At 51.8% G+C, this 27,891-nt stretch overlaps 1 protein-coding gene across 1 annotated transcript; it reads left to right on the top strand.

Moving 5' to 3' along the window:
* On the top strand, nt 1–27,891 carry LOC132835251 (protein mono-ADP-ribosyltransferase TIPARP-like). The gene is made up of 6 exons (XM_060854636.1): nt 1–171; nt 4,403–5,103; nt 15,451–15,613; nt 18,492–18,682; nt 19,729–19,995; nt 23,416–27,891. Exons 2-6 carry the CDS (start codon nt 4,418–4,420, stop codon nt 23,864–23,866), a joined length of 1,758 nt encoding a protein of 585 aa, XP_060710619.1. The 5' UTR covers nt 1–171; nt 4,403–4,417; the 3' UTR covers nt 23,867–27,891.

Here is a 27,891-nt window from a genome sequence, read left to right as displayed (position 1 = left end):
GCTCTGAGGGAAAAGGTCGGTCTCTCCCGGGCACCGAGCCACAGGCACGGAGCAGGATCCAGCCCGGAGGTAACACAGCCCGGCTCAGGGAGAGGCACAGAGACGGTGAGGGAGAGGGAGAGACTGTCCGTGCTCATCTGGAGATCGCAGCCACCCAGACAGACACAACAGGTGAGAGACAGGGAGCGACAAAGGAGGGACACAGACAGACGGTGAACTGTGAGACTGAGAGAGAAGGAGAGACCTCCTCGGATGAGAAAAGGTGATAGTTTTAATGGGAGGAGGAGGACTGGAGGAATGGGAAAGGGAAATGGAGGGAGAAGGAGAAAGAAACAAAGAGAGAGGGGGAGAGGGGGACAGACAGAGGGAGAGAGAGAGAGTCAGGGAGGGGAGAGGGACACAGGGGTTTACTGACAGGCTCCTACACGGGCTGTCACAAGGGGGGGGTACTGGATTGATTGCAGCCAGGATTTGCCCCCTGTAAATCCATCCACGGAGTTCCACCCTCTGAGTCATGGCTCTTGTTCCAATCCCAGGCCACAGGGTCCCCAGCACAAACAGAACTACATTCCCTGTCTTCACAATGATGCAGCATGGGATCCCTGCTCCCCACCCCTCACCCCCACCCTCCCACACCTCCCCCTCCCCCTCACCCCCACCCTCCCTCCCCTCACCCCCACCCTCCCACACCTCCCCTCCCCACCCTCCAACACCTCCCCTCCACTACCACACCTTCCCTCCACTCCCCTCCCCACCCTCCCACACCTCCCCTCACCCCCACTCTCCCTCCCCTCACCCCCACTCTCCCTCCCCTCACCCCCACTCTCCCTCCCCTCACCCCCACCCTCCCACACCTCCCCTCCCCACCCTCCAACACCTCCCCTCCACTACCACACCTTCCCTCCACTCCCCTCCCCACCCTCCCACACCTCCCCTCATCCCACTCTCCCTCCCCTCACCCCCACTCTCCCTCCCCTCACCCCCACTCTCCCTCCCCTCACCCCCACCCTCCCACACCTCCCCTCCCCACCCTCCAACACCTCACCCCAACCCTCCCACACCTCCCCTCCCTACCCTCCAACACCTCACCCCAACCCTCCCACACCTCCCCTCACCCCCACCCTCCCCTCACCCCCACCCTCCCACACCTCCCCTCCCCACCCTCCAACACCTCACCCCAACCCTCCCACACCTCCCCTCACCCCCACCCTCCCACACCTCCCCTCCCCTCCCCACCCCTCACCCCAACCCTCCCACACCTCCCACACCTCCCCTCCCCTCCCCTCCCCTCCACCCCCACCCTCCCACACCTCCCCTCCACCCCCACCCTCCCACACCTCCCCTCCACCCCCACCCTCCCACACCTCCCCTCACCCCCACCCTCCCACACCACCCCTCCCCACCCTCCCACACCACCCCTCCACTACCACACCTCCCCTCCACTCCCCTCCCCACCCTCCCACACCTCCCCTCCCCACCCTCCAACACCTCCCCTCCACTCCCACACCTCCCCTCCACTCCCCTCCCCACCCTCCCACACCTCCCCTCCACCCCCACCCTCCCACACCTCCCCTCCACTCCCACACCTCCTCTCCACCCCCACCCTCCCACACCTCCCCTCCACTCCCACACCTCCCCATCCTCCCACACTTCTCCTCCCTCTGGGGTAATGGGGGGGGGACAGTGTCTGTGGGGTAATGGGGGGGGGACAGTGTCTGTGGGGTAATGGGGGGGGGACAGTGTCTGTGGGGTAATGGGGGGGGGACAGTGTCTGTGGGGTAATGGGGGGGGACAGTGTCTGTGGGGTAATGAGGGGGATATTTTGTGATGTGGAGAGCAGCTGACCTCCTTCGCTGAATGGTCCATAGAAAGGTGTCCTCGTGTTAAGGTGAAAGGCCAGATTGAGGAAACCCTTTTCACCCCAGGGACAGTAACAATCTACAATGCTGGTGGGAAGGTGAGGCCAAAGACCCCTCGATCTTTTTTAAAAAAAAACTTGGATGAGCCCTTGAAGTGTCAAAACCTTCAACTCTCTGGGTCTGCAGTGGCATTGTGGGACTAAAGTCGGTAGCAGCAGACATGATGGACTGAAGGTGTTCTCCTTAGAATCATAGAGATGTACAGCACGGAAACAGACCCTTCGGTCCAACCCGTCCATGCCGACCAGATATCCCAACCCAATCTAGTCCCACCTGCCAGCACCCGGCCCATATCCCTCCAAACCCTTCCTATTCATATACCCATCCAGATGCCTCTTAAATGTTGTAATTATACCAGTCTCCACCACATCCTCTGGCAGCTCATTCCATACACGTACCACCCTCTGCGTGAAAATGTTGCCCCTTAGGTCCCTTTTATATCTTTCCTCTCTCACCCTAAACCTATGCCCTCTAGTTCTGGACTCCCCGACCCCAGGGAAAAGACTTTGTCTATTTATCCTATCCATGCCCCTCATAATTTTTGTAAACCTCTATAAGGTCACCCCTCAGCCTCCGACGCTCCAGGGAAAACAGCCCCAGCCTGTTCAGCCTCTCCCTGTAGCTCAAACCCTCCAACCCTGGCAACATCCTTGTAAATCTTTTCTGAACCCTTTCAAGTTTCACAACTTCTTTCCGATAGGAAGGAGACCAGAATTGCACACAATATTCCAACAGTGGCCTAACCAATGTCCTGTACAGCCGCAACATGACCTCCCAACTCCTGTACTCAATACTCTGACCAATAAAGGAAAGCATACCAGATGTATGATTCTATGATTATCTGTCATATTATTGGGAGGGTTATTATCCATGAAGAGTATTGCCCAAGAAGGATATTGCAATGAATATAATCTGGGCAGGGAATTTTCAGAGAGGGGTATTGGTGGAATTGTCTGAGAGGGATATTGGGAGGGCAATTATCTGAGAGGGAGTAATGAGAGGCATACAATCGGAGGGGAGCTGGGGGATTGTCTGAGGGGGTTTTGTTGGTTTCATTATGCAGGAGGGATTTGGTAAGGGGTACGTTCTGGGGGAGAAAGTGAGGACTGCAGATGCTGGAGATCAGAGCTGGAAAAGCGCAGCAGGTCAGGCAGCATCCAAGGAACACTGATGCTGCCTGGCCTGCTGTGCTTTTCCAGCAACACATTTTCAGCTATGTTCTGGGGGAGTGAGGGATATTCCTAAAAAAAGGTCTGGACTCTCAGAATTCCAGACTTGCGGACAGAATTATCCTGAGGCAATTGGATAAAAGAAGCCTCCCTACGGACTGCAATCCCAACTTTGATTGTTTCCTTACTTTCTCTCTCTGCCTCTCTCCCTGATTCTCTCTTTCTGTCTCTCTATCTTTCTCTGTCTCAGTTTCTCTCTCTCTGTCTGCCTGTCTCTCTCTCTCTCCCTATCTCTCTCTGTCTCTCTACCTTTCTCCGTCTCTCTTTCTTTCTGTCTCTCTCCCTATCTTTCTTTGTTTTCCTCTCTCTCTTTCTCTCTCTACCTTTCTCTGTCTCTGTTTGTCTCTCTGTCTCTCTATCTTTCTCTGTTTGTTTTTCTCTCTGTCTGTCTGTTTCTCTCTCTCTCTCTCTCTCTCTCTGTCTCTGTAATTGGTTTGTGGTGAGGTCACTGTTAAACAGGTTTGGTTGTCTTGAGCTGGCTGATGTTATTCGGATGTAGTTATCGAGAGAGGGTGAGGCTGCTCCCCTAGATTTTAAAAGGTTTCACTAACAGTTAAGTGGAAGGTGACTGGATTAAAACAGGGCGGGAGAGATCGCAGGCTCCGTTTTGAATCGGGACCAGGTCAGCAGGAACAGCCATATCACTGAGATTGGAAAGGTGGAGGAAAAAGTCATTGCTTACGTTTCTTTTCAAAATTTCAAAGGAAGACTTGATGAATTAATTTATTCGAGCGAGAGGGGATGTCATTGAAAGGTGTGAGATTTAGGTGGGGCTGGACAGATTGGACAGAGGGATGATGTTCCCCTCAGGCTGGGGGCTTCTCCAGAGCATAGGAACACAGTCTCAGAATACACAGTGGGCCATTTCAGACTGAGATAAGGGGGCAAAGACTGGTTAAACTTTGATACTCACTATCACAGAAAGCTGTGGAGGCCGAGTAACTGAATATACTTGGGCAGGAGATAAATTTCTAGGCGTCAAGGAATCGGGGGTATGAGGGTGCACCACATCAAAACAAAGGGTCAGCCTCACCATCACGATGACCTCAAGCCAGAATGTTCCACTTGAATGTTCCGTGTTTCTATGAGAGAAAATTAATGTTTATTGAATTATATTAGATGTATATTTGAAGAAGGGAGCTCTGATGGTGGTGGGAGTTTCATGGACACCGTTGGGCTGGTTTACTGTGTGGGAAAGGTGCTATTTAAATGCAGATTGTTGCCGGTTATTGAGTTTGCGTTTTGTTTCTGAAGGCACATCACGAGGTCATGGCGGGACACACGGTCAGTGATCCATTCCCTGCTGCTGATCCAGCCCACGTCGATCCCCTGGTCAAAATCTCACTGGTCAAGGCCCATCCAATGGACCGTCTGAGGAGAAGGAAGGACAGCGAGAGGCTTCTCCGGACTCTCAAGCACCTGATCAAGAAGGAACGAGTGAGCGTGGTGCAGCCGTCGTCCCTGACGACCAGGGCTGGTTGTCTGCCGGGCCTAGCTGGCTTAGACAGCCTGGCTCCAGCCGCCCAGCAGCTGGACCTGCAGGCGTCCCCCCTCCAGGGGCAGGGCTCGGCTGTGCCCCTCAGCTGGGACCTGCCATCCACCGAGGCTGTGGAGGTGGAGCTGAGGGTGGCTGAGTCGCTGGGCCGGAGGACTCCCAGCTGCGAGGCCCCAGCCTTCCCCGAGGACGAGATGAGCCTGGACCGACTCCTGGACGTCCTGACCCAGCTCCAGTACCACACGCGCCAGGAGGACGGAGTGTCCATTTGCTCCCGGTTCCTGGAGGCCTGTTGCCCTGATGGCGAATGCTGCCCGTACCACCACACGGCCCTGCCCTATCACTGGCAGATGAGGAGGGTGGTGACTCAGCAGTGGGAGAGTGTTCAGGAAGAGGGCCAGGAGATGCTGGAGAGACTCTACTGCGACCCTGACAAAGAGAAAGTCACCCTGCACTACAGGTGAGCTCTCAGTCACTGGACTATCGGAGTGCAGGTAGAATCCCTACAGTGTGGAAACAGGCCCTTCAGTCCAGCAAGTCCACGCTGATCCTCCGAAGAGTAACCCACCCAGATCCATTTCCCTACATTCATCCCTGACTAAGGCACCTAACACTATGGGGCAATTTAGCATGGCCAATCCATCATAACCTACACATCCCTGAACACTATGGGCAATTTAGCACGGCCAATCCACCCTAACCTACACATCCCTGAACACTATGGGGTAATTTCCCATGGCTAATCTAACCTAACCTACACATTAGATTAGATTACTTACAGCGTGGAAAGAGGCCCTTCGGCCCAATAAGTCAATACTGACCCTCCGAAGAGCCACGCACCCAGACCCATTTCCCTACATTTATGCCTAATACTAGGGGTAATTTAGCATGGCCAATTCACCCTGACTGCACATTTTTGTGACTGTGGGAGCAAACCCACGCAGACACTGGGAGAATGTGCACACTCCACACAGACAGTTGCCTGAGGCGGGAATTGAGCCCGGCTCCCTGGCGCTGTGAGGCAGCAGTGCTAACCACTGTGCCACCCATATTGTGGGAGGAAACTGGAGCAAACCCATGCAGACACTGGGAGAATGTACAAACTCCACACAGCCTGAGGTGGGAATTGAACCCAGGTCCTATGAGGCAGCAGTGTGAGCCACCCTGCCACCCCAAGACCGTTCGGCCTGTCATCAGTGTGCTGGCTCGCCCGCACGGCTCACTTTTCTTCACCCCCTCCCCTCCCCACCCCGTCACTCAGTTCCTCTGCAATCTCCTCTACCTCAATTGACCCCTCCACCAGTCAGGCAGCTCCCTCCAGATCCTACCCACTCCCTCTACCCGAGGGTTCCTCCCAGTCTGTCAGTGTTGCTCCTTTCAACAAACCTTGCCTTCCCCTCATTCCCCTCCTCCCTGTGATGGGAAGCATGTCTGCCTGATGGCTCTGTCTGGACCCTTCCTGATGTTAATCCCGTCAGTCATATCTCCCCTCTGCCTCCTCTTCATTGAGGGGAACAAGCCCAGCGCCCCCTATCGACCCAGATCATTGACTGCCCTCGACCCCAGCACTATTCTCTTGACTCTTCTCGATGCCCTGGCTAATGCTTTCACTCCCTTCCCAAAACGTGCCTCCCAGGACTAGACACAGTGTTCCAGCCGAGGTTAGGCCTTTGCTTGACAAAGGCTCACATCCGTTTAGATTAGATTAGATTACTTACAGTGTGGAAACAGGCCCTTCGGCCCAACAAGTCCACACCGACCCGCCGAAGCGCAACCCACCCATACCCCTACATTTACCCCTTACCTAACACTACGGGCAATTTAGCATGGCCAATTCACCTGACCCGCACATCTTTGGACTGTGGGAGGAAACCGGAGCACCCGGAGGAAACCCACGCAGACACGGGGAGAACGTGCAAACTCCACACAGTCAGTCGCCCAAGGCAGGAATTGAACCCGGGTCTCTGGCGCTGTGAGGCAGCAGTGCTAACCACTGTGCCCTAACCACTGTGCCACCGTGCCACCGTTCTGGCTGTTGTATCCAGAGCTGGGATCCTGTGTCCAGTTGGGCTAGTGCTCTCGCTTGGTGATGTTCCCTGCAAAGCGTTTTGTGGAATGAGGGATGGTGGGATAGGTGAATGGGCCAGCCCCCTCACTCTGGACTGTTAACATCCCTCTTGACATAAGGGCGGCATGCTGGCTCAGTGGTTAGCACTGCTGCCTCCCAGCGCCAGGGACCCGGGTACGATTCCAGCCTTGGGTAACTGACTGTGTGGAGTTTGCACATTCTCCCCGTGTCTGCGTGGGTTTCCTCTGGGTGCTCCGGTTTCCTCCCACAGTCCAAAGATGTGCGGGTCAGGTGAATTGGCTGTGCTAAACTGTCCCATAGTGTTAGGTACATTAGTCAGAGGAAAATGTAGGGGAATGAGTCTGGGTGGGTTACTCTTCAGAGGGTTTGTATGGACTTGTTGGGCCGAAGGGCCTGTTTCCACACTGTAGGGAATGTAACCTAAACCCCTCCTGAATGTGTCTGTGTGCATGCACTTGTGCCTTTGTGAATAGAAGACTGTAAGGTACAGGAGTAGAGTTTGGCCCATCAAATCTTTTCTGCCATTTGATCATGGCTGATACGTTTCTCCTGCCTTCTCTCTGTAACTGTTGATCCCCTCACTAATGAGGAAACTACTTGTCTCTGTCTTAAGTGTGCTCAATGGCTTGCTGTCCATAGGCTTCAGTGACAATGAGTTACACAGTTCGATCACTGATACTTTTTGACCTTGTTCACAATGTGACTGGACATGCACAGAGTTCATGGGTCAAACACTGGGATGACCACTGCACGTCTTTTGCAACACACTGACCTGCGGTAGTGCTGGTCACAGACCTCAGGCCATCGATTGCCAGGAGGGAATTTGAGTATTTCCTAAAGTTGAGTATAATGCGTCATGTAAGGACAGTTCCGTAACAACGCCGTGGCAGGCTTGAGAACACAGCCTGAAACTTCACTCTTTACTAAACCGTCCCAGTTCCTGTTTGATCATCGGAACGTCCCTCATGTGACTGAAGGGAGAGCTCCAGCAGAGTTGTTAACGGAAGATAGACTCCATGCCCAGGTTAAACCTGATCCCCCCCCCCCCCCCTGGATCTGGGGTAGGGGGAGTGTAGGGGTCTGAGGGTGAAACGTCATCAGGAACGCCGATGCCGGACACAGAGAGAGAGAGACGGTTTGCTTCAGGGGAGGGGTTGGGGAGAGGAACGGTTGGGAATGGCCCTGTATGGGTAAGAGACACGGTCGATGCCAGGTCAGGTCCAGGCTGTGACGTGGACCCAGTGAAAGCTGCAAAGGGAGCGGGAGAAAACCACGCCTGGCTCCCCGGCAGCCTTTCCGACTGTTGGGGAATCCGTGGGCCCTCTCTCTCTCTCTCTCTCTCTGTGTGAAGCGTTAAAGAAACCTGGGAATCAGAGATGGACTTCGCCGATAATCGCTGCTGCAATGCCGTTGCCGCCTGGAGTGGAGAATGAAATTCGTCCGAGACACTCCAGGCACAAGAGACCAGCTACTGAGTGTTCCACACCGTCCGTATCTGAGGCTGTGTTGTGGGAGCCTGACCTGGTACTAAAACAGCCCCAAATTAAAGCACTGGCCTATGTCCTTGAACTCAGGGTTCAGGGGCAGTGGGAGTGGGGTGAGTGCAGTAATTGGGGTCAGCAGGTGGCCCACCATAGGAGTTCCCTGACTGGGGCTGTTACCCTGGTGTAATCAGGGAGCCCTGGCTGACAGGAGTGTCAGAGGCCCACTGTGAGGGAGCTGGGTCAGTGGTGAGGGCTCTCCACATGTATACAGAGACGGACGTGGTGATGGGATAGCAGCCTCTGGGGAGGTATCTCACAACCGTTGGGGAAGGAGGTGACACCAGCGAAGAGGGGAGGAGGGTCCCTTGCACTTGGATGCTGGGAATTCTCGGCCACCCAGCTGATATGGATACTGGGAGAAGCTACATTTGTGTAGCACCTGGGGACAGTGCAGCCCATTTCCCAGCCAATGATGTGCAGTCAGTGTGAGAGGAAACCTGGTGGATCATTTTATGATTTGGGGTTCCACAGAGTGCGCAGTGATTGTCCATTATTTTTAGTGGTTTTTGGGTTAGATGTCGGACCAAGATTTCAGAACGAACTTTGTAAACTGAATTTGGAATAGTTCATGTTCTCCCACAGGGTCGGGTGAAACGTCTTGTCTCTAGGTGCGTTCCTTTCGCAGTGTCCCTTTCTTGGCTCCCACTCTGAGTAGTGCTGGAGCAGTAGAAGCCAGCCTGTTCCCCTTACCTGCGAAGCCAGTTCAGGAGCTGATTAATTGAGTGTCTGCCAGCTCTGACTTTAATGTGTGCTGATGTCAGAGACTGGTTTGTTTGGGTGTGGAGGGAAAGGTGGAGTTGAGATGACTTTCAGTTAGTCCCATTCCCTCTCAACCACCAACCTGTGCTCTCCCACAGCCCTGAACATTCTTCCCTTTTTAATGATTTCTCCAATTCCTTTCGGAATCTGCTTCCTTCACTCCTTCAGACAGCTAGTTCCAGATCTCTCTCTCTCTCTTTCTCTCCTCTGCTCTGCTCTCTCTTTCTCTCCTCTGCTCTCTCTCTCTCCTCTCCCTCCTTTCTCTCCTCTCCCCTCTCCTCTCTCTCTCTCTTCCTGTCCCTCTCTCTCTCTCTTCCTGTCCCTCTCTCTCTCTCTTCCTGTCCCTCTCTCTCTCTCTTCCTGTCCCTCTCTCTCTCTCTTCCTGTCCCTCTCTCTCTCTCTCTTCCTGTCCCTCTCTCTCTCTCTCTTCCTGTCTCTCTCTCTCTCTCTCTTCCTGTCTCTCTCTCTCTCTCTCTCTCTCTCTCTCTCTCTCTCTCTCTCTCTCTCTCTTCCTGTCTGTCTCCCTCTCTCTCTCTCTCTCTTCCTGTCTGTCTCCCCTCTCTCTCTCTCTCTCTCTTCCTGTCTGTCCCTCTCTCTCTCTCTTCCCCCCCCCCCCCCCCCCCCCCTCTCTCTCTCTCTCTCTCTCACACTCTCTCACTCTCTCTCTCTTTCCCCCCCCCCCCCACTCCCCAAGTCCTGGTCTGTCCCTGATCTGTCCCCCTCGGGTGACTGCCCCACTGTCTCTGGAGTCCGACACTGCCACCATCAGCAGTTCTCACAAGCTTGGCCAGGGAACTTTGACTCCATTTCTCTCTCCATAGACATGGCCCAGACCTGCTGAGTTTCTCCAGCACTGTCTGTTTTTTTAGATTAGATTAGACTTACAGTGTGGAAACAGGCCCTTCGGCCCAACAAGTCCACACCGACCCGCCGAAGCGAAACCCACCCATACCCCTACATTTACCCCTTACCTACCACTACGGGCAATTTAGCATGGCCAATTCACCTGACCCGCACATTTTTGGAGTGTGGGAGGAAACCGGAGCACCCGGAGGAAACCCACGCAGACACGGGGAGAACGTGCAAACTCCACACAGTCAGTCGCCTGAGTCGGGAATTGAACCCGGGTCTCAGGCGCTGTGAGGCAGCAGTGCTAACCACTGTGCCACCGTGCCGCCCATTTCAGACATCCCAGCATCCACGTTCCTCTCTATCGAAGGGCAGTAGTTTCACCCTGTTAGCCTGATTGAATGCGCCGGATTATTGATCAATTGATTTATTGTTGTCATGTGTACCGTGATAACGTGAAAAGTATTGTTTTGCATGTTAATACAGGAGGTTACAAAGTGCAGCAGAGAAACCGAACAGAGTGCAGAATATAGTGTTACAGAGCAGGTACAGAGAGATGAGAATTAACATTTGAAAGGTCTCTCAGGAGTCTGATATCAGCAGGGAAGAAGCTGTTCTTGAATCTGTTGGCATGTGTTTTCAAAGTTTTATATCTTCTGCCCGATGGAAGAGGGTGAAAGAGAATATAAGTGAGATAGGAGGGACCTTTAATTATGTCTCTATTGTTGCTTTCCCGAACCAGCGGGAAGTATAGATGGAGTCAATGGATGGAGTGTTGGTTTGCAAATCTCATCCTTTAAGCTTCTCTGCTCTGAGGGGAACAATCCCAGTTTCCACATTCACTGATAGATCAGATTAGATTAGACTACCTACAATGAGGAAACAGGCCCTTCAGCCCAACCAGTCCACACCAACCCTCCGAACAGTAACCCACCCAGACCCATTTTCCCTCTGACGAATGCACCTACCACTACGGGCAGTTGAGCACGGCCAATCTACCTGATTGGCACATCTTTGGACTGTGGGAGGAAACCGGAGCACCCAGAGGAAACCCACGCAGACACGGGGAGAATGTGCAAACTCCACACAGGCAGTCACCCGAGGCTGGGATCGAACTTGTGACCCTGGTGCTGTGAGGCAGCAGTGCTAACCACTGAGCCACCGTGCCACTCCCACCAAATCTAGGCCCCTCCCCCCCCCCCCCCCCCACCCAGAATCACAGGGCATCAGGCAGGAAGGCCATTTGGCCCCTCACGTTTCTCCTCTGGAGTAATTCACTCTCTGTTCCCATTCCTCGTCTTCTGACATTTAGGAAGTTATAGAAACATCTATGGCACAGACTCTGTCCTGAGCACAATCCAGGCTAATCCTGGTTTCCCGCAGTGTGTGGTTTTGGAGATAGCAGACAGTTAGCACCTTTGGGGTGGGTGCCAGCCTCTGCCACGCTGTCAGATGGCAGGCTCCAGACCCCAAAAATCCTCCAGGTGAAGAAATATTTCACCTCTCCTCCAATCCTTTTATCAATCGCCTACAACCTATGCCCCCTCAGTCACTGACCTTTCTGGGCTGGGGGCAATTGGGCCTTTATCCACATCCCCACCTCTTTACAATTTGTACGCCTCAATTAAATCTCCCGTTCATTCAAGAAACAACCCCAGCTTGCCCAGTCTTTCCTGACATTTCCTGTCATTTTCCAATCTCGGGACATCCTCGTAAATCCCCTCCATACCCCTTGCCTGTGCTATGCCATCCTTTCTGTCATGAGGTAACCCACAGCCCTCAGCCTGGGGCTGATCTGGTGTTTTATAATTTCCCCAGCTCAGAGTGTGTTGCTGGAAAAGCACAGCAGGCCAGGCCCGATGAAGGGCTCCAGCTTGAGACGTCAATTCTCCTGCTCCTCGGATGTTGCCTGACCTGCTGTGCTTTTCCAGCACCACACTCTCAACTCTGATCTCCAGCAGCTGCAGCCCTCACTGTCTCCTGGTTTATCATTTCTAGCCTATCCTCCCTTGGTATGGCTAGTCCTGATCAGGTAAACTCCCATCTGCACCCTCTCCAGGGCTGTGACATTCTCTAAGGTGCAGGCCCCAGTCCTCCAGTTGAAGCCCAGCTACGTGTTTACTCAAGAGTTTGCAGGACTTTTCTGGGTGTTTCTTATGTCCTCTGTACATACTGATTGCATCTATCTCCTGACAATCCGCGATGTCCTGTCACCTTTCAACGTACTGGCTGTTCAACACACAGTGGCACGGCGCTGTTGGAATTCAGGAGACGGGGCCTAACGCTGTAAACAGTTCAAGATGGTGACCCATCAAGAGACTGAACAGTTTTGGCCTGTACTCTCTGGAATTTAGAAATATGAGGGGAGATCAAGTTGAGGGGCTCAAGATGATTAAAAAGTTTGGATAAATAGAACATAGAAAAATACAGCGCAGTACAGACCCTTCGGCCCTCGATGTTGCGCCAATCCAAGCCCATCTAACCTATACTAGCCCACTATCCTCCATATTCCTATCCAATGCCCGTTTAAATGCCCATAAAGAGGGAGAGTCCACCCCTGCTACTGGCAGGGCATTCCATGAACTCACGACCCGCTGAGTAAAGAATCTACCCCTAACATCGGTCCTATACCTACCGCCCCTTAATTTAAAGCTATGCCCCCTCGTAATAGCTGACTCCATACGTGGAAAAAGGTTCTCATGGTCAACCCTATCTAAACCCCTAATCATCTTGTACACCTCTATCAAGTCACCCCTAAACCTCCTTTTCTCCAATGAGAACAGCCCCAAGTGCCTCAGCCTTTCCTCATACGATCTTCCTACCATGCCAGGCAACATCCTGGTAAACCTCCTCTGCACCCGTTCCAGTGCCTCCACATCCTTCCTATAGTATGACGACTAAAATTGCACACAATACTCCAGATGCAGCCGCACCAGAGTCTTATACAACTGCAACATGACCTCAGGACTCCGGAACTCAATTCCTCTACCAATAAAAGCCAGTACGCCATATGCCTTCTTCACAGCACTATTTACCTGGGTGGCAACTTTCAGAGACCTATGTACATGGACACCAAGATCCCTCTGCTCATCCACATTACCAAGTATCCGACCGTTAGCCCAGTACTCCATCTTCTTGTTATTCTTACCAAAGTGAATCACTTCACACTTAGCTACATTGAACTCCATTTGCCACCTTTCTGCCCAGCGGGGAGAATAGACTGGGAGTGGATGCTTCCTCTTGCCGGGCATTCTGGGATGAGAGGCCACAGTCTTGGGATAAGGTGGGGTGGGACAGCAAATTTCAAACCGGCTGGAGGAGAACCTACTCACAAAGAGTTGTGAATCTGTGGAATTGGCCCATCCCAAAGTGAGGTGGATACTGGGACAGTGAATAAATTTAAGGAGGAGTTGGATGGATTTGTAATTGGTCATGGGTTGAAGGGATATGGAGAGGAGGCAGGGAAATTGGGATGGGGAGTGCATCAGCAATGATCAAATGGCAGAGCAGATTTGACTGGCCGAATGGCCTAATTCTGCTCCTATAACTTATGAATTTATGAATGCAAGCAAGGAATTGATCCCTTTTCCCACCGTCTCGCCCCCTTTTCACCACACAATAGTCACCGTACTTTTGTTTTAGGAACTACTTTGGGATGTGGTTTGGTAACATTGCCCATCGTCATTAGCCTGGTGTATCTTAAAATAATCCAGTGACAGCAGAGACACCGTTTAATAATTTGTTAGAGAGAGGTGTATTCCCTCAGGACTGCTAGATGTTCAAGAAAGGAGACCGAAAGTATCCCGGGAAATGTAGACCTGTCGGATTCGACTTCGTGTTGGGAAGAACAATGGAATCTCTGCTCAAGAGAACAGAAAAGCATCAAGAAACCAGTCACCTTAGCAGGAGTAGGCCATTCAGCCCGTCAATGACAAAGGGTGGGTTGGAATCTGAAGCTCGGTCCATTGAAAAAAGAAACAGCCAAGCAATTTCCAGTCATGCAGAAAACTACAACTAAAGCCCATCATTCAGCCCATGAAGCCTGCTCTATCATCAATATGATCATGGTTGACTGAACAATACCTTTTCCTCATCCCCATAACCCTGTACACCCCTGGGAATTAGAAATCTTTCATCCTCTACAAAGACTGAGCTTCCTCAGCCCTGTGAGTAAGAATGAATTCTCCTCCTTTTGGTCCTGACTGAGGGCCCCCACGTTCCAGACTCCCCAGCCACGGGGAAACACCGTGCCTGCATCTACCCTCTCTATTCCTGTCTAATTCTGAAGGCCCTGAAGTAAATGCCAGTGGTCTGTGTGGTGTTGTTGGGCACCCTGCGCTGTCAGGTGAAGAGTTCTAGGAGTGTGACCCAGTGAGGGGCTTGATGGTCATATCTAACAAACTTGTGTTGGTGTCCTGAGTGGGCCTTCAGGGATACAGGGAAAGGGTGTGGGGCCTATAAGGTAACAGCAAGTTCAGTAAGGCCTGTCTGTAAGTTTAATAAAGAGTTGTCTGTACAGTTAAAAACTCTTATTGAAGCTACAGATAACTCTTATTAGAACTAGTCTCTGGGGTATAAGGCCGGTCCATGTGTGGTAAGTATTTGGCTAATAAAGTAGGGTTAATAACTACTGTCTTAATACATGGGGAAGTGAGGTCTGCAGATGCTGGAGACCAGAGTTGAAAAATGTGTTGCTGGAAAAGCGCAGCAGGCCAGGCAGCATCCAAGGAGCAGGAGAAGTGACGTTTCGGGCATAAGCCCTCCTTTAACGTCGATTCTCCTGCTCCTCAGATGCTGCCTGGCCTGCTGTGTTTTTCCAGCAACACATTTTTCAACACTGTCTTAATACAGCCTATCCACATTTATTAAATGTTTAGATTAGATTCCCTACAGTGTGGAAACAGGCCCTTCGGCCCAACATGTCCACACCAATCCTCCATCTGACTAATGCACCTAACACTATGGGTAATTTAGCATGGCCAATTCACCCTGACCTGCACATCTTTGGACTGTGGGAGGAAACCGGAGCACCCAGAGGAAACCCACGCAGACACGGGGAGAATGTGCAAACTCCACACAGTCAGTCGCCCGAGGCTGGAATTGAACCTGGGTCTCTGGGTGCTGTGAGGCAGCAGTGATAACCACTGATTTGGTTTAATAACTCTCTTATAAACCTGTCTATAGGGTTAATAAGGTTTAAGGACAGCCTTTGTCTTATAAACATATAAAACTTCTCGACAAGGTTCAGAGTGTGGTGCTGGAAAAGCACAGCAGGTCAGGCAGCATCCGAGGAGGAGGAGAATCAATGTTTTGGGCATGAGCCCTTCATCAGGAATGTGGGCTGGGGGAAGGGTGGGAGCTGAGATAAATGAGAGGGGGAGTTGGGTTTGAGGGTTCCTGTCTATGGGATTGCTCTGTAGGACTCGTCCATAGGGTTCCCATTGCCGAAGGGCTGCCTGTTGATAAGGTATGTCGATGGGGTTAAGGCCAGCCTTTGAGGTTACTAAGGCCGAAGGGAATTGTGGGTGGAGTCTGTTGTTCATGGTCACTTTGCTTTTCGCTTTAGGGATCGGAGTTTCATTGCAGATTTTGACCAAATGACCATTCAGAGCGAGACGTTTGACAGGTTAAGGCGGCTCAGCACCTTGGACATTGACCCCTCTGACATCTTCCACACCAAGTGGCGATACTACTGGAGGGACACGTTCGAGTGGAAGCAGTACCCTCAGGTACTGACCTTACCGGGACGGGAGGCGGGAAATTGATGTCAAAGGTCCAGCTGGTCTTCAAGGGGGTTGGAGCACTGAACTGGGAGTGAGAGGGGGTTAAGGAGAGATTTGACAGAACTAGTTTGAAATCAAGTGAAGAAAATCTTGGATGTACTTTCACACATCGGTGTAAGGGACAGGAAGTTGTTTACACCTTCACATCACCACCTCCTCGGAGGAGTAAACTGTCACAAACATGCGCAGTAATTTGGTTTAAATATGGATGGGTGCCCAGGGAATTATGCCAGCTGAATATTGCCCTGTCATACTGGGAAAGCGGAGATTTAAAATGCAGTATATGTTGGGTTGGGGGTGGTGATGAAAAATGTCATGGTTGTGTGAATGAGGGCGGAGTAGAGTTTGCATCCACACCAGGAAAATTCTAACTGTGGGTGTGTCAGGAGATACCAGTTAATTTCACCATGACAGGCCGCACAGTGATACCATTCCTGCCCCTGAGTCAGACGGTACAAGGTCCAACCGCTGTACTGGAGAGATTGAGTGAGTCACTCGTGTGCTATGGGGAAGAGTTTTCTGTCAGAGAAATGCAGGTGCAGAGTGAGGCTGTTAGCCAGCCAAGGTTCTGTCAGAGACAACGCAATGACATTTTAGGAATGTGCATTTAGAACAAAACGATCTCCACACCCCAGAAATGTATTTTAAACAATAGCCCGGCAATTCATCGACAGTTCAGCAAAACCAGTGGCCCGTCAGACAGCTAGCTCATAGTCTGGATTAGAGTGGTGCTGGAAAAACACAGCAGTTCAGGCAGCATCCGAGGAGCAGTAAAATCGACGTTTCGGGCAAAAGTCCTTCATCAGGAGTACAGGCAGAGATCCTGAAGGGTGGAGAGATAAATGAGAGGAGGGTGGGGGTGGGGAGAAAGTAGAACAGAGTACAATGGGTGAGTGGGGGAGGGGATGAAGGTGATCGGTCAGGGAGGAGGGTGGAGTGGATAGGAGGAAAAGAAGATAGGCAGGTAGGGCAAGTCATGGGGATAGTGCTGAGCTGGAAGTTTGGAACGAGGGTGAGGTGGGGGAAGGGGAAATGAGGAAACTGGTGAAAGTCCACATTGATGCCCTGGGCGTCTGTCTGTGGAGTGTGCACATTCTTCCCGTGTCTGCGTGGGTTTGCTCCAGTTTCCTCCCACCATCCAAACATATGCAGGTTTGGGTGGATTGGCCGTGCTAAACTGCCCCATAGAGCTCAGGGATCTGCAGGTTAGGGTGGATTGGCCATGCTAATTTGTCTACAGTGTTAGGTGCATTAGTCAGAGGGAAATGGGTCTGAAGTTACTCTTCAGTGGACTGGTTGGGCCGAAGGGCCTGTTGCCACACTGTAGGTAACCGAATTTAAGGAAAATGGGGCATTTGCCTTTATTAGCAGAGGCATAGGATACAAGAGCAAGGACACGAGGCTGGATCTGTATACAACACTGGTGAGGCCACTCTATTGCCTGCTGTTCTGGTCACCATGTTTTCAAAAAGATGTGATTGGACTACAGAGGGTGCAGAGGAGATTTACCAGGGAGAGTCTGAGCTCTGAGAAATGATTGGATAGGCTGGGTTGTTTCCCTTGGAGTAGAGAAAGTTGAATGGGGAACCTGGTGGAGGTGGATATGATTAAGGGTCTGGGTACAAAGGCATTTTCCATTCATAGCGTAGGCAGCATAGGGTTGAAATGTAGAAAACTAAGAGGAGAGCTGAGGAGACAATTCTTTCACATAGAAAGGTGGTGGAATTCACTCACTGCCTGAAAGTGTGATTTGGAACAGAAACTTGTGTCACATGTAAACAGTTTTCAGATATCCTTAGATTAAATTAGATTCCCTACAGTGTGGAAACAGGCCCTTCGACCCAACAAGTCCACACTGACCCTCCGCAGAGTAACCCACCCAGACCCATTTCCCTCTGACTAATGCACCTAACACTATGGGCAATTTAGCCCGAGGCTGGAATTGAACCTGGGACCCTGGCACTGGGACGCTGCAGTGCCAATCCTCCTACATTATCTTGGTCCGCAGAGCTATGGGGCAAAGATGGTAAAATGGAATTGGTGCAGCCAGGTCTGTTGCAGAAAATGATGGACAGAATGGCCTCTCTGTGCACTGTAAAGACCGATGAGTGTACATCAAGGGGCTGTGGTTAGATTTTGCTATGTTGGATAGTCTAGTTGAGGCCAGTACTCCACACCAAATGAAGCCAGGTTTGCAAAACACAGTTTCATTCTCTGGTGCTAACTGTACAGTGTTAACTGTAACTCTCTGGTGCTAACTGTACAGTGTTAACTGTAACTCTCTGGTGCTAACTGTACAGTGAGTCCCAAGACTCTGAATGCTTGAGAAATGTAACAAGGGCACATAGGGTGTCACTTATCATTAGCCTGTTATTCAGAGTAACTACGTGGCACGGTAACTCTGTGGTTTGCACTAATCCTCACAGCGCCAGGGACCCAGGTTCGATTCCAGCCTTGAGCGACTGTCTATGTGGAGTTTGCACGTTCTCCCCGTGTCTGTGTGGGTTTGCTCCAGTTTCCTCCCACAGTCCAAAGATGGGCAGGTGAATTGGTCACGCTAAATTGCCCCATAGTGCTAGGTGTACATTAATCAGGGGTAAATGTAGGGGAATAGGTCTGGGTGTGTGCTCTTCGGAGGGATGTTGTGGACTTGTTGGGCCGAAGGGCCTGTTTCCACACTGTAGGGAATCTAATCTAATCTAAATGCAGTAACATCGCAATTGGGAAGATGGTCTTTGTGTTTTCGACGCTTGTGTGCTCAGGATCTTGCAGTTTTTCCTGTGTCACTGCCCAACACCTCAATCTCTGAATGTCATCTTTGCAGTCACTCGCCCAGTACTTTGAGGAAGCCCTCCGACAGGGCATAGTGGTGAGGTACTTCATGATCAGTCAGAGTCAGCGATACAAGGTGGACCTCAACGCCAGCTACCAGCAGAACATCACCTCAGGCACGAAGAGAACCATCCGGAAACGGCCCCTCTTCCAATCAACCGTCACGCTCCTGCCCTACCTCAAGTGAGTGCTGTGGGCCAGTGTTGATCTCCGTGATATTTCTGTTCCATTTGTAACGGAGGGCTGTCCTGTTCTTTGTTCATTGGGACAACTGAATGAGCTGTTTATCTGGGTGGGAAAAGCTAATGGGTGACCTGATAGAGGGGAGGGGGGGGTTTGTGAGGGGTAAATGCACTCAGGGTGTTCCCTTTGGGGAGATGAAGAGGGATCAAACCTATACATGACCAGTGTAAGATTGTGGAGGGTGGGGTTATGGTGGCAATGGCCCGAGGCGGGAAATCCAGAGGCTCCGAGCGAACACAGGTTCAAATCCCATCACTACTGATCAGATTAGATTCCCTACATTGTGGAAACAGGCCATTCAGCCTAAAGTACACACTGACCCTTCAAAGAGTAACCCCCAACCAGATCCATTTGCCTCTGACTAATGCACCTCACACTAAAGGCAGTTTGGCATGGCCAAATCCACCCTAATCTGGATTGTGGAAGGAAACCCACTCAGATATGGGGAGAATGTGCAAACTCCACACAGACAGTCGCACGAAGCTGGAGTCAAACCTGGGTCCCTGGTACTGTGAGGCAGCAGTGCTAACCACTGAGCCACTGTGGCGGAATCTAAATTTGTTTATTAAATCTGGAACTGAATCTAGTTTTGGTATTGGTGACCACAACAACAGTCATTGATGGTCATAAAATCCCATCTGGTTCACTAACGTCCTTTAGGGAAGGAAATCTGCCATCCTTACCTGGTCTGGCCTACATGTGACTCTTAACTGCACTCTCAAATGACTGAATGAGCCATCCTGTTCAAAGGGAAATATTACCCTCACGAGGCATGCCCACATGCTGCCATTTTGGGTCAGGTTTACACAAGTGTTCCGTGGACTGGGTATTCCTGATGTGGGAGATGGACAATGTCGCAGAGAGGCACTGGGAGTTTTGGAACGGCGCGTTGTTCAGAATTCCACTAATCCCGTCACTGGGAGGATGTAGAGATTGCAAGCGTGAATGTTAACTGGCCAACAGCTAACAATAAGTTATGTTTTCAGGTCATTGTCTGGGCCATCTGAGAGAACCCCCTGTGTGCTGGATAACCCCTCAGCAGCTGCTCCCAATCTTGACTGTGAACACAGTTACCCAGAGACCTGGATCCCCATGGATCCCAATATGGACTTCATCAAAGTGCCCATGTCACTGGATGACAAAGCCTATAGGGTGGTCTACAACCTATTCCACAAGACCATGCTGGAGACAAAATTCATCATCTTGAGCATATTACGGGTACAAAACCAGTTCCTTTGGGAAAAGTACATCAGGTGAGTGAGGTTTATTTTTAATCATTCAAACTTCACTACCATATTTTCAAGTCCCTCCCTATCTCTGTCACATCTTCCACTCCCTACACCCCTCCCTATCTCTGTAACCCCCTCCAGCCCCTACACCCCCTCCCTATCTCTGTAACCCCCTCCAGCCCCCTACACCTCCTCCCTATCTCTGTAACCCCCTCCAGCCCCTACTTCCCTCCCTATCTCTGTAACTTCCACCAGCCCCTACACCCCCTCCCTATCTCTCTAATCCGCTCCAGCCCCTACACCCCCCCCATCTCTGTAACCCCCTCCAGCCCCTACACCTCCTCCCTATCTCTGTAACCCCCTCCAGCCCCTACACCTCCTCCCTATCTCTGTAACCCCCTACACCTCCTCACTGTCTCTGTAACCCCCTCCAGCCCCTACACCCCCTCCCTATCTCTGTAACCCCCTCCAGCCCCCATCTCTGCGCTGTTCCCAATTCCTGACATTCCTCCATTGGCAGCCATGCTGCCTGCGTCTGGAACTCTGGAATTCCCAACCTAGACAGCATCCGGGAAGCAGGAAAATCGACGTGTCAGTCAGGAGCCCTTCATGAGGAATCCTGCTTCTCGGATGCTGCCTGACCGGCTGTGCTTTTCCAGCACCACAATTATCTCCATATGTGGCCTTTGTGAAGGTGCTATGTGCAGGAAGGTTGTTGTTATTTGGGTAGGTATTGATGGAAAGATTAAACTACAACAGGTAGGACAGAGTCAGTGTTACTGCACAGATCTGATCTTGACAAGGGCTTCAGCTCATTGGAGCAATCTCTCACTGCCAAGGCTGTGTGTTCATGTCCCACTACAAACATCTTGAGGTCAGAACCCAGGGCAACAGTCCCAGTGCAGTGCTGAGGGAGTGCCGCACTGTCGGAGGGTCAGTGCTGAGGGAGTGCCGCACTGTCGGAGGGTCAGTGCTGAGGGAGTGCCGCACTGTCGGAGGGTCAGTGCTGAGGGAGTGCCGCACTGTCGGAGGGTCAGTGCTGAGGGAGTGCCGCACTGTCGGAGGGTCAGTGCTGAGGGAGTGCCGCACTGTCGGAGGGTCAGTGCTGAGGGAGTGCCGCACTGTCGGAGGGTCAGTGCTGAGGGAGTGCCGCACTGCCTTTAGATGAGATGTTAAATTACGGCTCCATCTCCCCCTCTAGATGTGGCGATTATGTTGTTGGACTCACCACTACTATCTGGGGCATTACTGATCCTGAAGCAGTCTCAGCACGATCAGCTGCTGTTTGTAGATACTTACTGCTTCACCCCCTTGAGATTTCCCAACGCCTTTCACATCCACCCTAACAGCTTTTGCAGCATGTTCATGTCGTGGAGTAGAAAATTCTTGCGTGGGGAATCATCCTGCAACCGGATGATGAGGAGAGAGTGAGGACATGCAGATGCTGGAGATCAGAGTCCGAAAGTGTGGCGCTGGGAAAGCGCAGCAGCATCACATTCCTGAGGAAGGGCGTATTTCCCGGAAAATCAACTCTCGTGCTCCTCGGATGCTGCCTGACCGGCTGTGCTTTTTCAGCACCACACTTTTTGACAACTGTATTATTGCTAGGTCCAGCAGCCTAGGGATAAAAGCATGCACCCGCAAGCCTCTGCCCTGCTCATTACTCAGGGCCCACCTTAGGCTTTCTCCGATCCAGACAGTAAGGCGCTTGGGGATGCTGGGAAATGTCGGCCTCTATCCTATGCCTGATGGTGTGGAATGGGATTTGAATCGCACCATTTTGACTCAGGGGAGAGTGAATGGAAATCCCCCCCCACCCTCTCCCGCTCTGAGTTGGCACAGAGCTTCCCCTTCACAGTAACCATGGCGACCGCACTCTCAAGTGCGACCTTGGAGCCTAGCTGTGAAGGCCTACGGTGGTTGAAGGCCCACTTGGGCCTGGTCTCTCCATACACCTGGCAGAGACCCGAGGCAGGGAGAGGGCAATGGAGTGGGGGTGGGGGATGGGGGGGGGCGCGGAGGGGGGGATGATGTCCCTGGGGGGTAGGAATGGCCTCAAAAACCTCTGCAAGTCAACCCGGGCTGCCACATGCTCGCTGCATATTTTCAACGCTGCTCCCCTCCACCGCCTCCCCCCGTCGTAAAGTCAGGATTGCAGGGACTCAAAAAGGCAGCTCACCCTCCACCTTCTCAAGGGGCAACTAGGGATGGAGCAATCAATATTGGGCCCAGCCAGCAACCCCCAAATCCCACAAAATTAACAAATACAAGCCCTTCAATTTATTTAGCATGAGGCCTGGTCTGTCCATAAGAAATAGGAACGGGGGAGGCTGTTCAGCCCGTTCAAACCCATCAGAAATGATCTTCAACCTCATTTCAATCTTCCTCATATCCCTTGATTTCCTCAGGGCACAGGAATGTTTTGACCTCAGTCTTGCGTATGCTCAATGATTGAGCTTCTTTAGGGGAGAGAATCTCAAAGTGGGGTTGGGGGTGGGGGGTGTGTGGGATGAAGACGATTTCCCTCCCCTCAGCCCTAAACACCCACCCCCTGATCCTGAGGCCTGTGGTGTTGGGGATGGGGAGCCTCTCATTGTTGATTGACGCCCGTCAGACCCTCTGAAGAATTTGACGCGTCTCAATGTAAGAAATTTTTGTTCTTCTAAAATCTGGAGAGGCCTGGAGCCCAGATCGGGCCCCGGGACAGGCGCGAGGTTTAAGGTGGATGGGGGCACCGTTTAACAGAAATCGTCCAGGAAAGTCTTTTTTTACTCAGGGGGCTACTGGGTGCTTGCAATGTGCTGCCCTGGGAGGTGGTCGAGGCAGATACAGTAGCAAACGTTTGAGACAGACACATGAACAGACATGGAACAGAGGGCTGTGCAGGCTGATGGGATTAGCTTACAATGGCATCATGGTCAGTACAGCCGTGGTGGGCCGAAGAGCCTGTCTCTGTGCCCGAGTGTTCTCTGCTCTAGTACTGGGTGATACTCACTCGAGGGTGACCTGACAGTGGTCTTTAATATTAGGTAGGGAGTAGCATTCACAAACAGTGATGGGCTGAAAGGCCATCTTTTGCCCTGTCCATGTTTCTTTGGTAAGGAAGGTGCTGAGTTTAGTAACACGGATACGGTTAAAGAGAGGGAAGCTAATATTAGAAACTGAATAATGGAACAGTCCACTGAGGCTTCTGGGGTTTCTGGTCAGCACAACCCCCTGTGAACGGCTGTTCCTGAACTTCCCTCCCCCCTTCACCGCCTGCCTCATGCGTTTATCCCCCATAACGTATCAATGCCTGTGGGAGTGGGTCCCACGTTCTCCCCAGTCTCCGCGTGGAGAAGGTGTTTTGGTGGGGAATGGTGTGGGAAATGAGACATTGCTTTTTCTCTCTGTCTCTCTGTCTCTCTGTCTCTCTGACCATCTCGGTCCTTTCTTCACCGACAGGAAGAAGCAGTACATGGCTCGCAAGCTGTCGGAAAGGGAGAGGGTGCTGAACGAGAGGCACTTGTTCCACGGGACCTCCGAGCTCTCCATCGATGGCATCTGCAAGCACAACTTTGACCCGCGAGTGTCCGGGCGACACGCCACTCTCTACGGCCAGGGCAGTTACTTTGCCCGGAAGTCCAGCTACTCCCACAGGTACGCCCAGCGTTCCGAGGAAGGAGTCCATTACATGTTTCTGTCCAAGGTCCTGGTGGGCAGGCACACCGTGGGCAAGCCGCCCATGCGGAGACCTCCGGCTGTCACCCCCAGTGACCCCAGCAGTGACCTCTTCAACTCCTGCGTGGACAGCACTTATGACCCCCAGATTTTTGTCCTGTTCGACAATGACCAATGCTTTCCCTACTTTGTGGTGAAGTACAAAGAGGTGGGGAACAGCATCACCGTGAGATGATGGGTGGTCACCTCCATCTCTTCCCTACAACAATGCCAACGACAGACACCAATAGTACCTCTCACACACCCTCCCCACCATGTGGAAAGACAAGGGGCAGCAGATACATGGGAATACTGCCGCACCCCCAACCCCGCCAGTTCCCCTCCGTATCCTGACTTGGAAATATATCCTTCAGTGTCGCTGGGTCAAAATCCTGGAACTCCTTCCTTCATGATACTCCCTCTCCGACCGTACACGGACTGCAGCGGTTCAAGAAGGCAGCTGACCACCATCTTCTCCAGGATGTCAAAGATGGATGATGAATGTTGACACCCGCATTTTGCGAATATTGATTTTGAGTAAAAAAATAACCAGGCCGGGACGGGGTTCTGTGACGGGGATAAGCGTCCGTGACAATAGGGATGAACAAAATGCTGAGGCAGCCCTCCCTCTGGGTTCTGATCCCCTTTCGTTCAGTTTCCATCCCCCCCCCTCTCCCCTCCCTGCCTCCCAGTTTGATCGTTTGCTCTGATTTTGTTGCTACTCCCCTAACCCCTGACCCTGACAACCCCGGAATCCTGTTTTGGTTCTTTCCTCTTTTTAAAATCTTGCTCCAACCACCGTGTGGTGTTTTGTTTGTTAGGGGCCTTTCTGCCTCTAGTTATCCCAGTCTTTCAGTCTCTTTGGGAACGGGAAGGAAGTGTTCAAAGTTTGTGCGAAGATTTGTAGCTCGGGTGCTCGTTGTTGTGGTTCTGTTCGCCGAGCTGGAAGTTTTTGTTGCAAACGTTTACAGCCTCTTAGGCCTTGCCCCAAAATCCAGCGGGGCGTGAGGTTGTTCAGATCACTTGGTCGGACACAGCGGATCTAATGTCCCATCTGAGCAACACTGGGATTAACAGCAAAGAAATAGTTTGACTTTGTGGCCATTCAGCACTGTGATTGTTAACCATCACAGGAGTTCCAATAAACCGATGGCAGTGATCAGATCGATACAGGAAGGAGGGGTCCCCCGAGCTGGGAAGAGGGGCTGGGGGACAGTTTTGAACACGGGGACCCAGCCTCCCAATCAGCAACTGAGCTGAGTTGGAATATCGTCATTCAGAGGATAGTAAATCTTGGGAGTACTCTACTGCAAGCGCCTGTGGAGGGTCCATCACTGAGTATGTTCTGAAAGGAGATTAACAGATTTCCAGATGTTATGGCTATCGAGGGGGAGTGCAGGAACTGGAGCTGAAAGACCTCAGCCATGATCATGTTGAATAGCAGAGCAAACCTGATGGGTTCAAGGCTCTGTTCCCTCTTTCCCATGATCCTCTCTCGAGCAGGCTTAGTGGGCCGAAGGGCCTGTCCCCACACTGTGGGGATTCTGTGGAACCCCCAGTGATAGAGGGACCCGAGGGACGGACTGACCCCTTCCCTCTGAAACATGCCACTGCCACTACAGGTTACTTACTGACAACGTTTGGCAGAAGATTTGTAGCTTGGGTGCTCATTGTTGTGTTATCTGTTCACCGAGCTGGGAATTTGTGTTGCAGATGTTTCGTCCCCTGTCTAGGTCACATCCTCAGTGCTTGGGAGCCTCCTGTGAAGCGCTTCTGTGATCTTTCCTTATTGAATCAATAAGCACATCGACCTGGACCCAATATACCGGCCACTGCAGTGGACAGCTGGAACTGACAACCGGAAACGGCAGATTCAAACCACTACAAATGCCGGAGGAAAGATCACAGAAGTGTTTCACAGGAGGGTCCCAAGCACTGAGGATGTCACCCAGACAGGGGACGAAACGTCTGCAACACAAATTCCCAGCTCGGCGAACACAACTACTTGCTGACAGTGTGGAAACAGGCCCTTCGGCCCAACAAGTCCACACCAACCCTCCAAAGCACAACCCACCCAGACCCATTCCCCTACATTTACCCCTTCACCTAACATTATGGGCAATTTAGCATGGCCAATCCACCCTAACCTGCACATCTTTGGACTGTGGGAGGAAATCGGAGCACCTGGAGGAAACCCACGCAGACACGGGGAGAATGTGCAAAATCCACACAGTCAGTCGCCTGAGGTAGGAATTGAACCTGGGTCTCTGGCGCTGTGAGGCAGCAGTGCTAACCACCGTGCCACTACGTTACAGCCGAATCCTGTCCTACATTGCCAGTGTCGTTTTGGTTGCGGGAGTGCTGTTTCTTACATTGAATGAGCAAGCGGGGTGAGAGTGCAGCGTTTCGGCCTGTTGGAGGCTGGCTCCACATCATGGCGCTGAGACACTATAGTTTCCATTGCCAGAGGTGCCAAAACTGGGGGGAGGGGGTTGGGCAGGTACCATGCAGGGAGGTACAGGAGGGCAGTGTGTGTGCTTCTGGACTAGCACCCCATCTCCTCCCACCCCTCCAAAACACGGCAAAGCCCTTTACCCCCTCCCACACCCTCAACTCCACCCCAACAATACCTCCCTACCCTGGATTTGGCAGCAGGATCATCTGCAGAGCGAGTTTCTGCACAGGGAGATCCCAAGTGTGCCTGTACTGGACTTGTCCTCCTATGAGACCTGTGGGCACCTTCCCCTTAGGTGGGAAACCATCAGCCATGGCAGGTTTCACATTCCCAGGACGTGGACAGGAATGGGACCTCGGAGCATCTGGCTGGACGTTCCCCATTTGGAGTCAAAGTCCCAGTGGGAATGAGGGCCTTTCAGAGTAGGAGGTCCTATTCTTGAGGTCGTTGGGGTTTTAATTTGGCTACTCCAGTAATCCATCTCTCACAGCAATAGTTGAGGGTTATTGGAGGAGGCCTATGCCAGCCCATTGCTAAAGTGCTTTCTGATCACTCCCAACGTCCCCACAACTCATGCAAATCTAGTCCTTATATCTCCGATCTCCCCCCACATTTTGAAAATTCCTGTTGGAATGTGCTTCAACTGTGTGAGGGGAATGCCTCAATGGCAATCTTAATGTGTGCAGTTCATAATCCAGCTCAGGAGAGGAAATAGGGAGAGAGGCCAGCAAGTAGGAGAGACAGAAGGAGCGAGAGAGAGAGAGATAGGTGCAGTCGTAAAGCAGCTAGCTAGAGAGAATCACAGAGTCACCAAGATACCGACAGATAGGTACAAGGCACTAAGACAGTGAGAGACTGACACCGATGGAGATAGACTGGGGGCTGATTAAATCTGTCCTTGCAAAGCACAGGTGCCTCCTCAGAGCTGTACCGTCCCCAGTCTGCAGCGGATGGCGATGGAAATCTCGAAAGCAAGATGTGTGCAGCAGGTGGTTCCAACCATTTTGCCATGATCTGAGTTTGCAGCAGCAGGGTTACAGCAAGTGACGGGAGTGAGGGGTTTTCGATCTGTAAGTCTCTATGCTTAGAACATAGAACATTCCAGCGTAGTACAGGCCCTTCGGCCCTTGATGTAGCGCCAACCTGTGGAACCAATCTGAAGCCCATCTCACCTACACTGTTCCATTCTCGTCCATATGTCTACCCAATGACCAATTAAATGCTCTTAAAGTTGGCGAGTCTACAGCTGTTGCAGGCAGGCCATTCCATGCCCCTACTACGTCTGATGGTTCAAAACATCTGAGTATTTTCATCTGTAACTACTGGGCTGACAGCGTGGTTAGAGTCCATGAGATGGAGGCCTATGGGCCAATCAAGGTCATTACAGCTGTCTGTAGAGCTATCCAGTCAATCCCACTTCCCACGAGATCCGGAAAGTGTCCATCTGATTTCCAGATGAAGTCCATCACTGTCTCCTGGTGCTCCAGCCTCCGAGGCAGATGTGAGGACGGCAGTGTTGGACAGTGAAGATTCTTGAAGAGAGCAAAGCTGGTCTCCAAAATCAGTCAGCGAGATCGAGGCAAAGAATCACTGAAGGCAGAAAGGCCTGGGGGCTAAGACTATGGGAAGGGAACATCAGACTTGATTTGATCAGAATTACCAATTGTGGGATGTCCGCAAGAAATGAAATTTTATTTATTCCGGTGTCTTTGGATTTCCTATTGTTTTATGAACAATGTAATTTTTTAAAAGGTAGTTATGTAAAT

The sequence above is a fragment of the Hemiscyllium ocellatum genome, chromosome 44, assembly GCF_020745735.1.
Source record: "Hemiscyllium ocellatum isolate sHemOce1 chromosome 44, sHemOce1.pat.X.cur, whole genome shotgun sequence".
NCBI classification, from domain to species: Eukaryota; Metazoa; Chordata; class Chondrichthyes; order Orectolobiformes; family Hemiscylliidae; genus Hemiscyllium; species Hemiscyllium ocellatum.
The sequence above is the reverse complement of the archived record's forward strand: the minus strand, read 5'-3'. Positions and strand labels throughout refer to the sequence as shown.

Excerpts from the sequence above, each read along its gene's own strand:
- LOC132835251 (XM_060854636.1), top strand. The coding sequence starts at position 4,418 with ATGGCGGGACACACGGTCAGTGATCCATTCCCTGCTGCTGATCCAGCC. Across the intron at positions 5,104-15,450 it reads AAAGTCACCCTGCACTACAG|GGATCGGAGTTTCATTGCAG; the intron begins GTGAGCTCTCAG and ends TTTTCGCTTTAG. Across the intron at positions 15,614-18,491 it reads AGTGGAAGCAGTACCCTCAG|TCACTCGCCCAGTACTTTGA; the intron begins GTACTGACCTTA and ends TCATCTTTGCAG.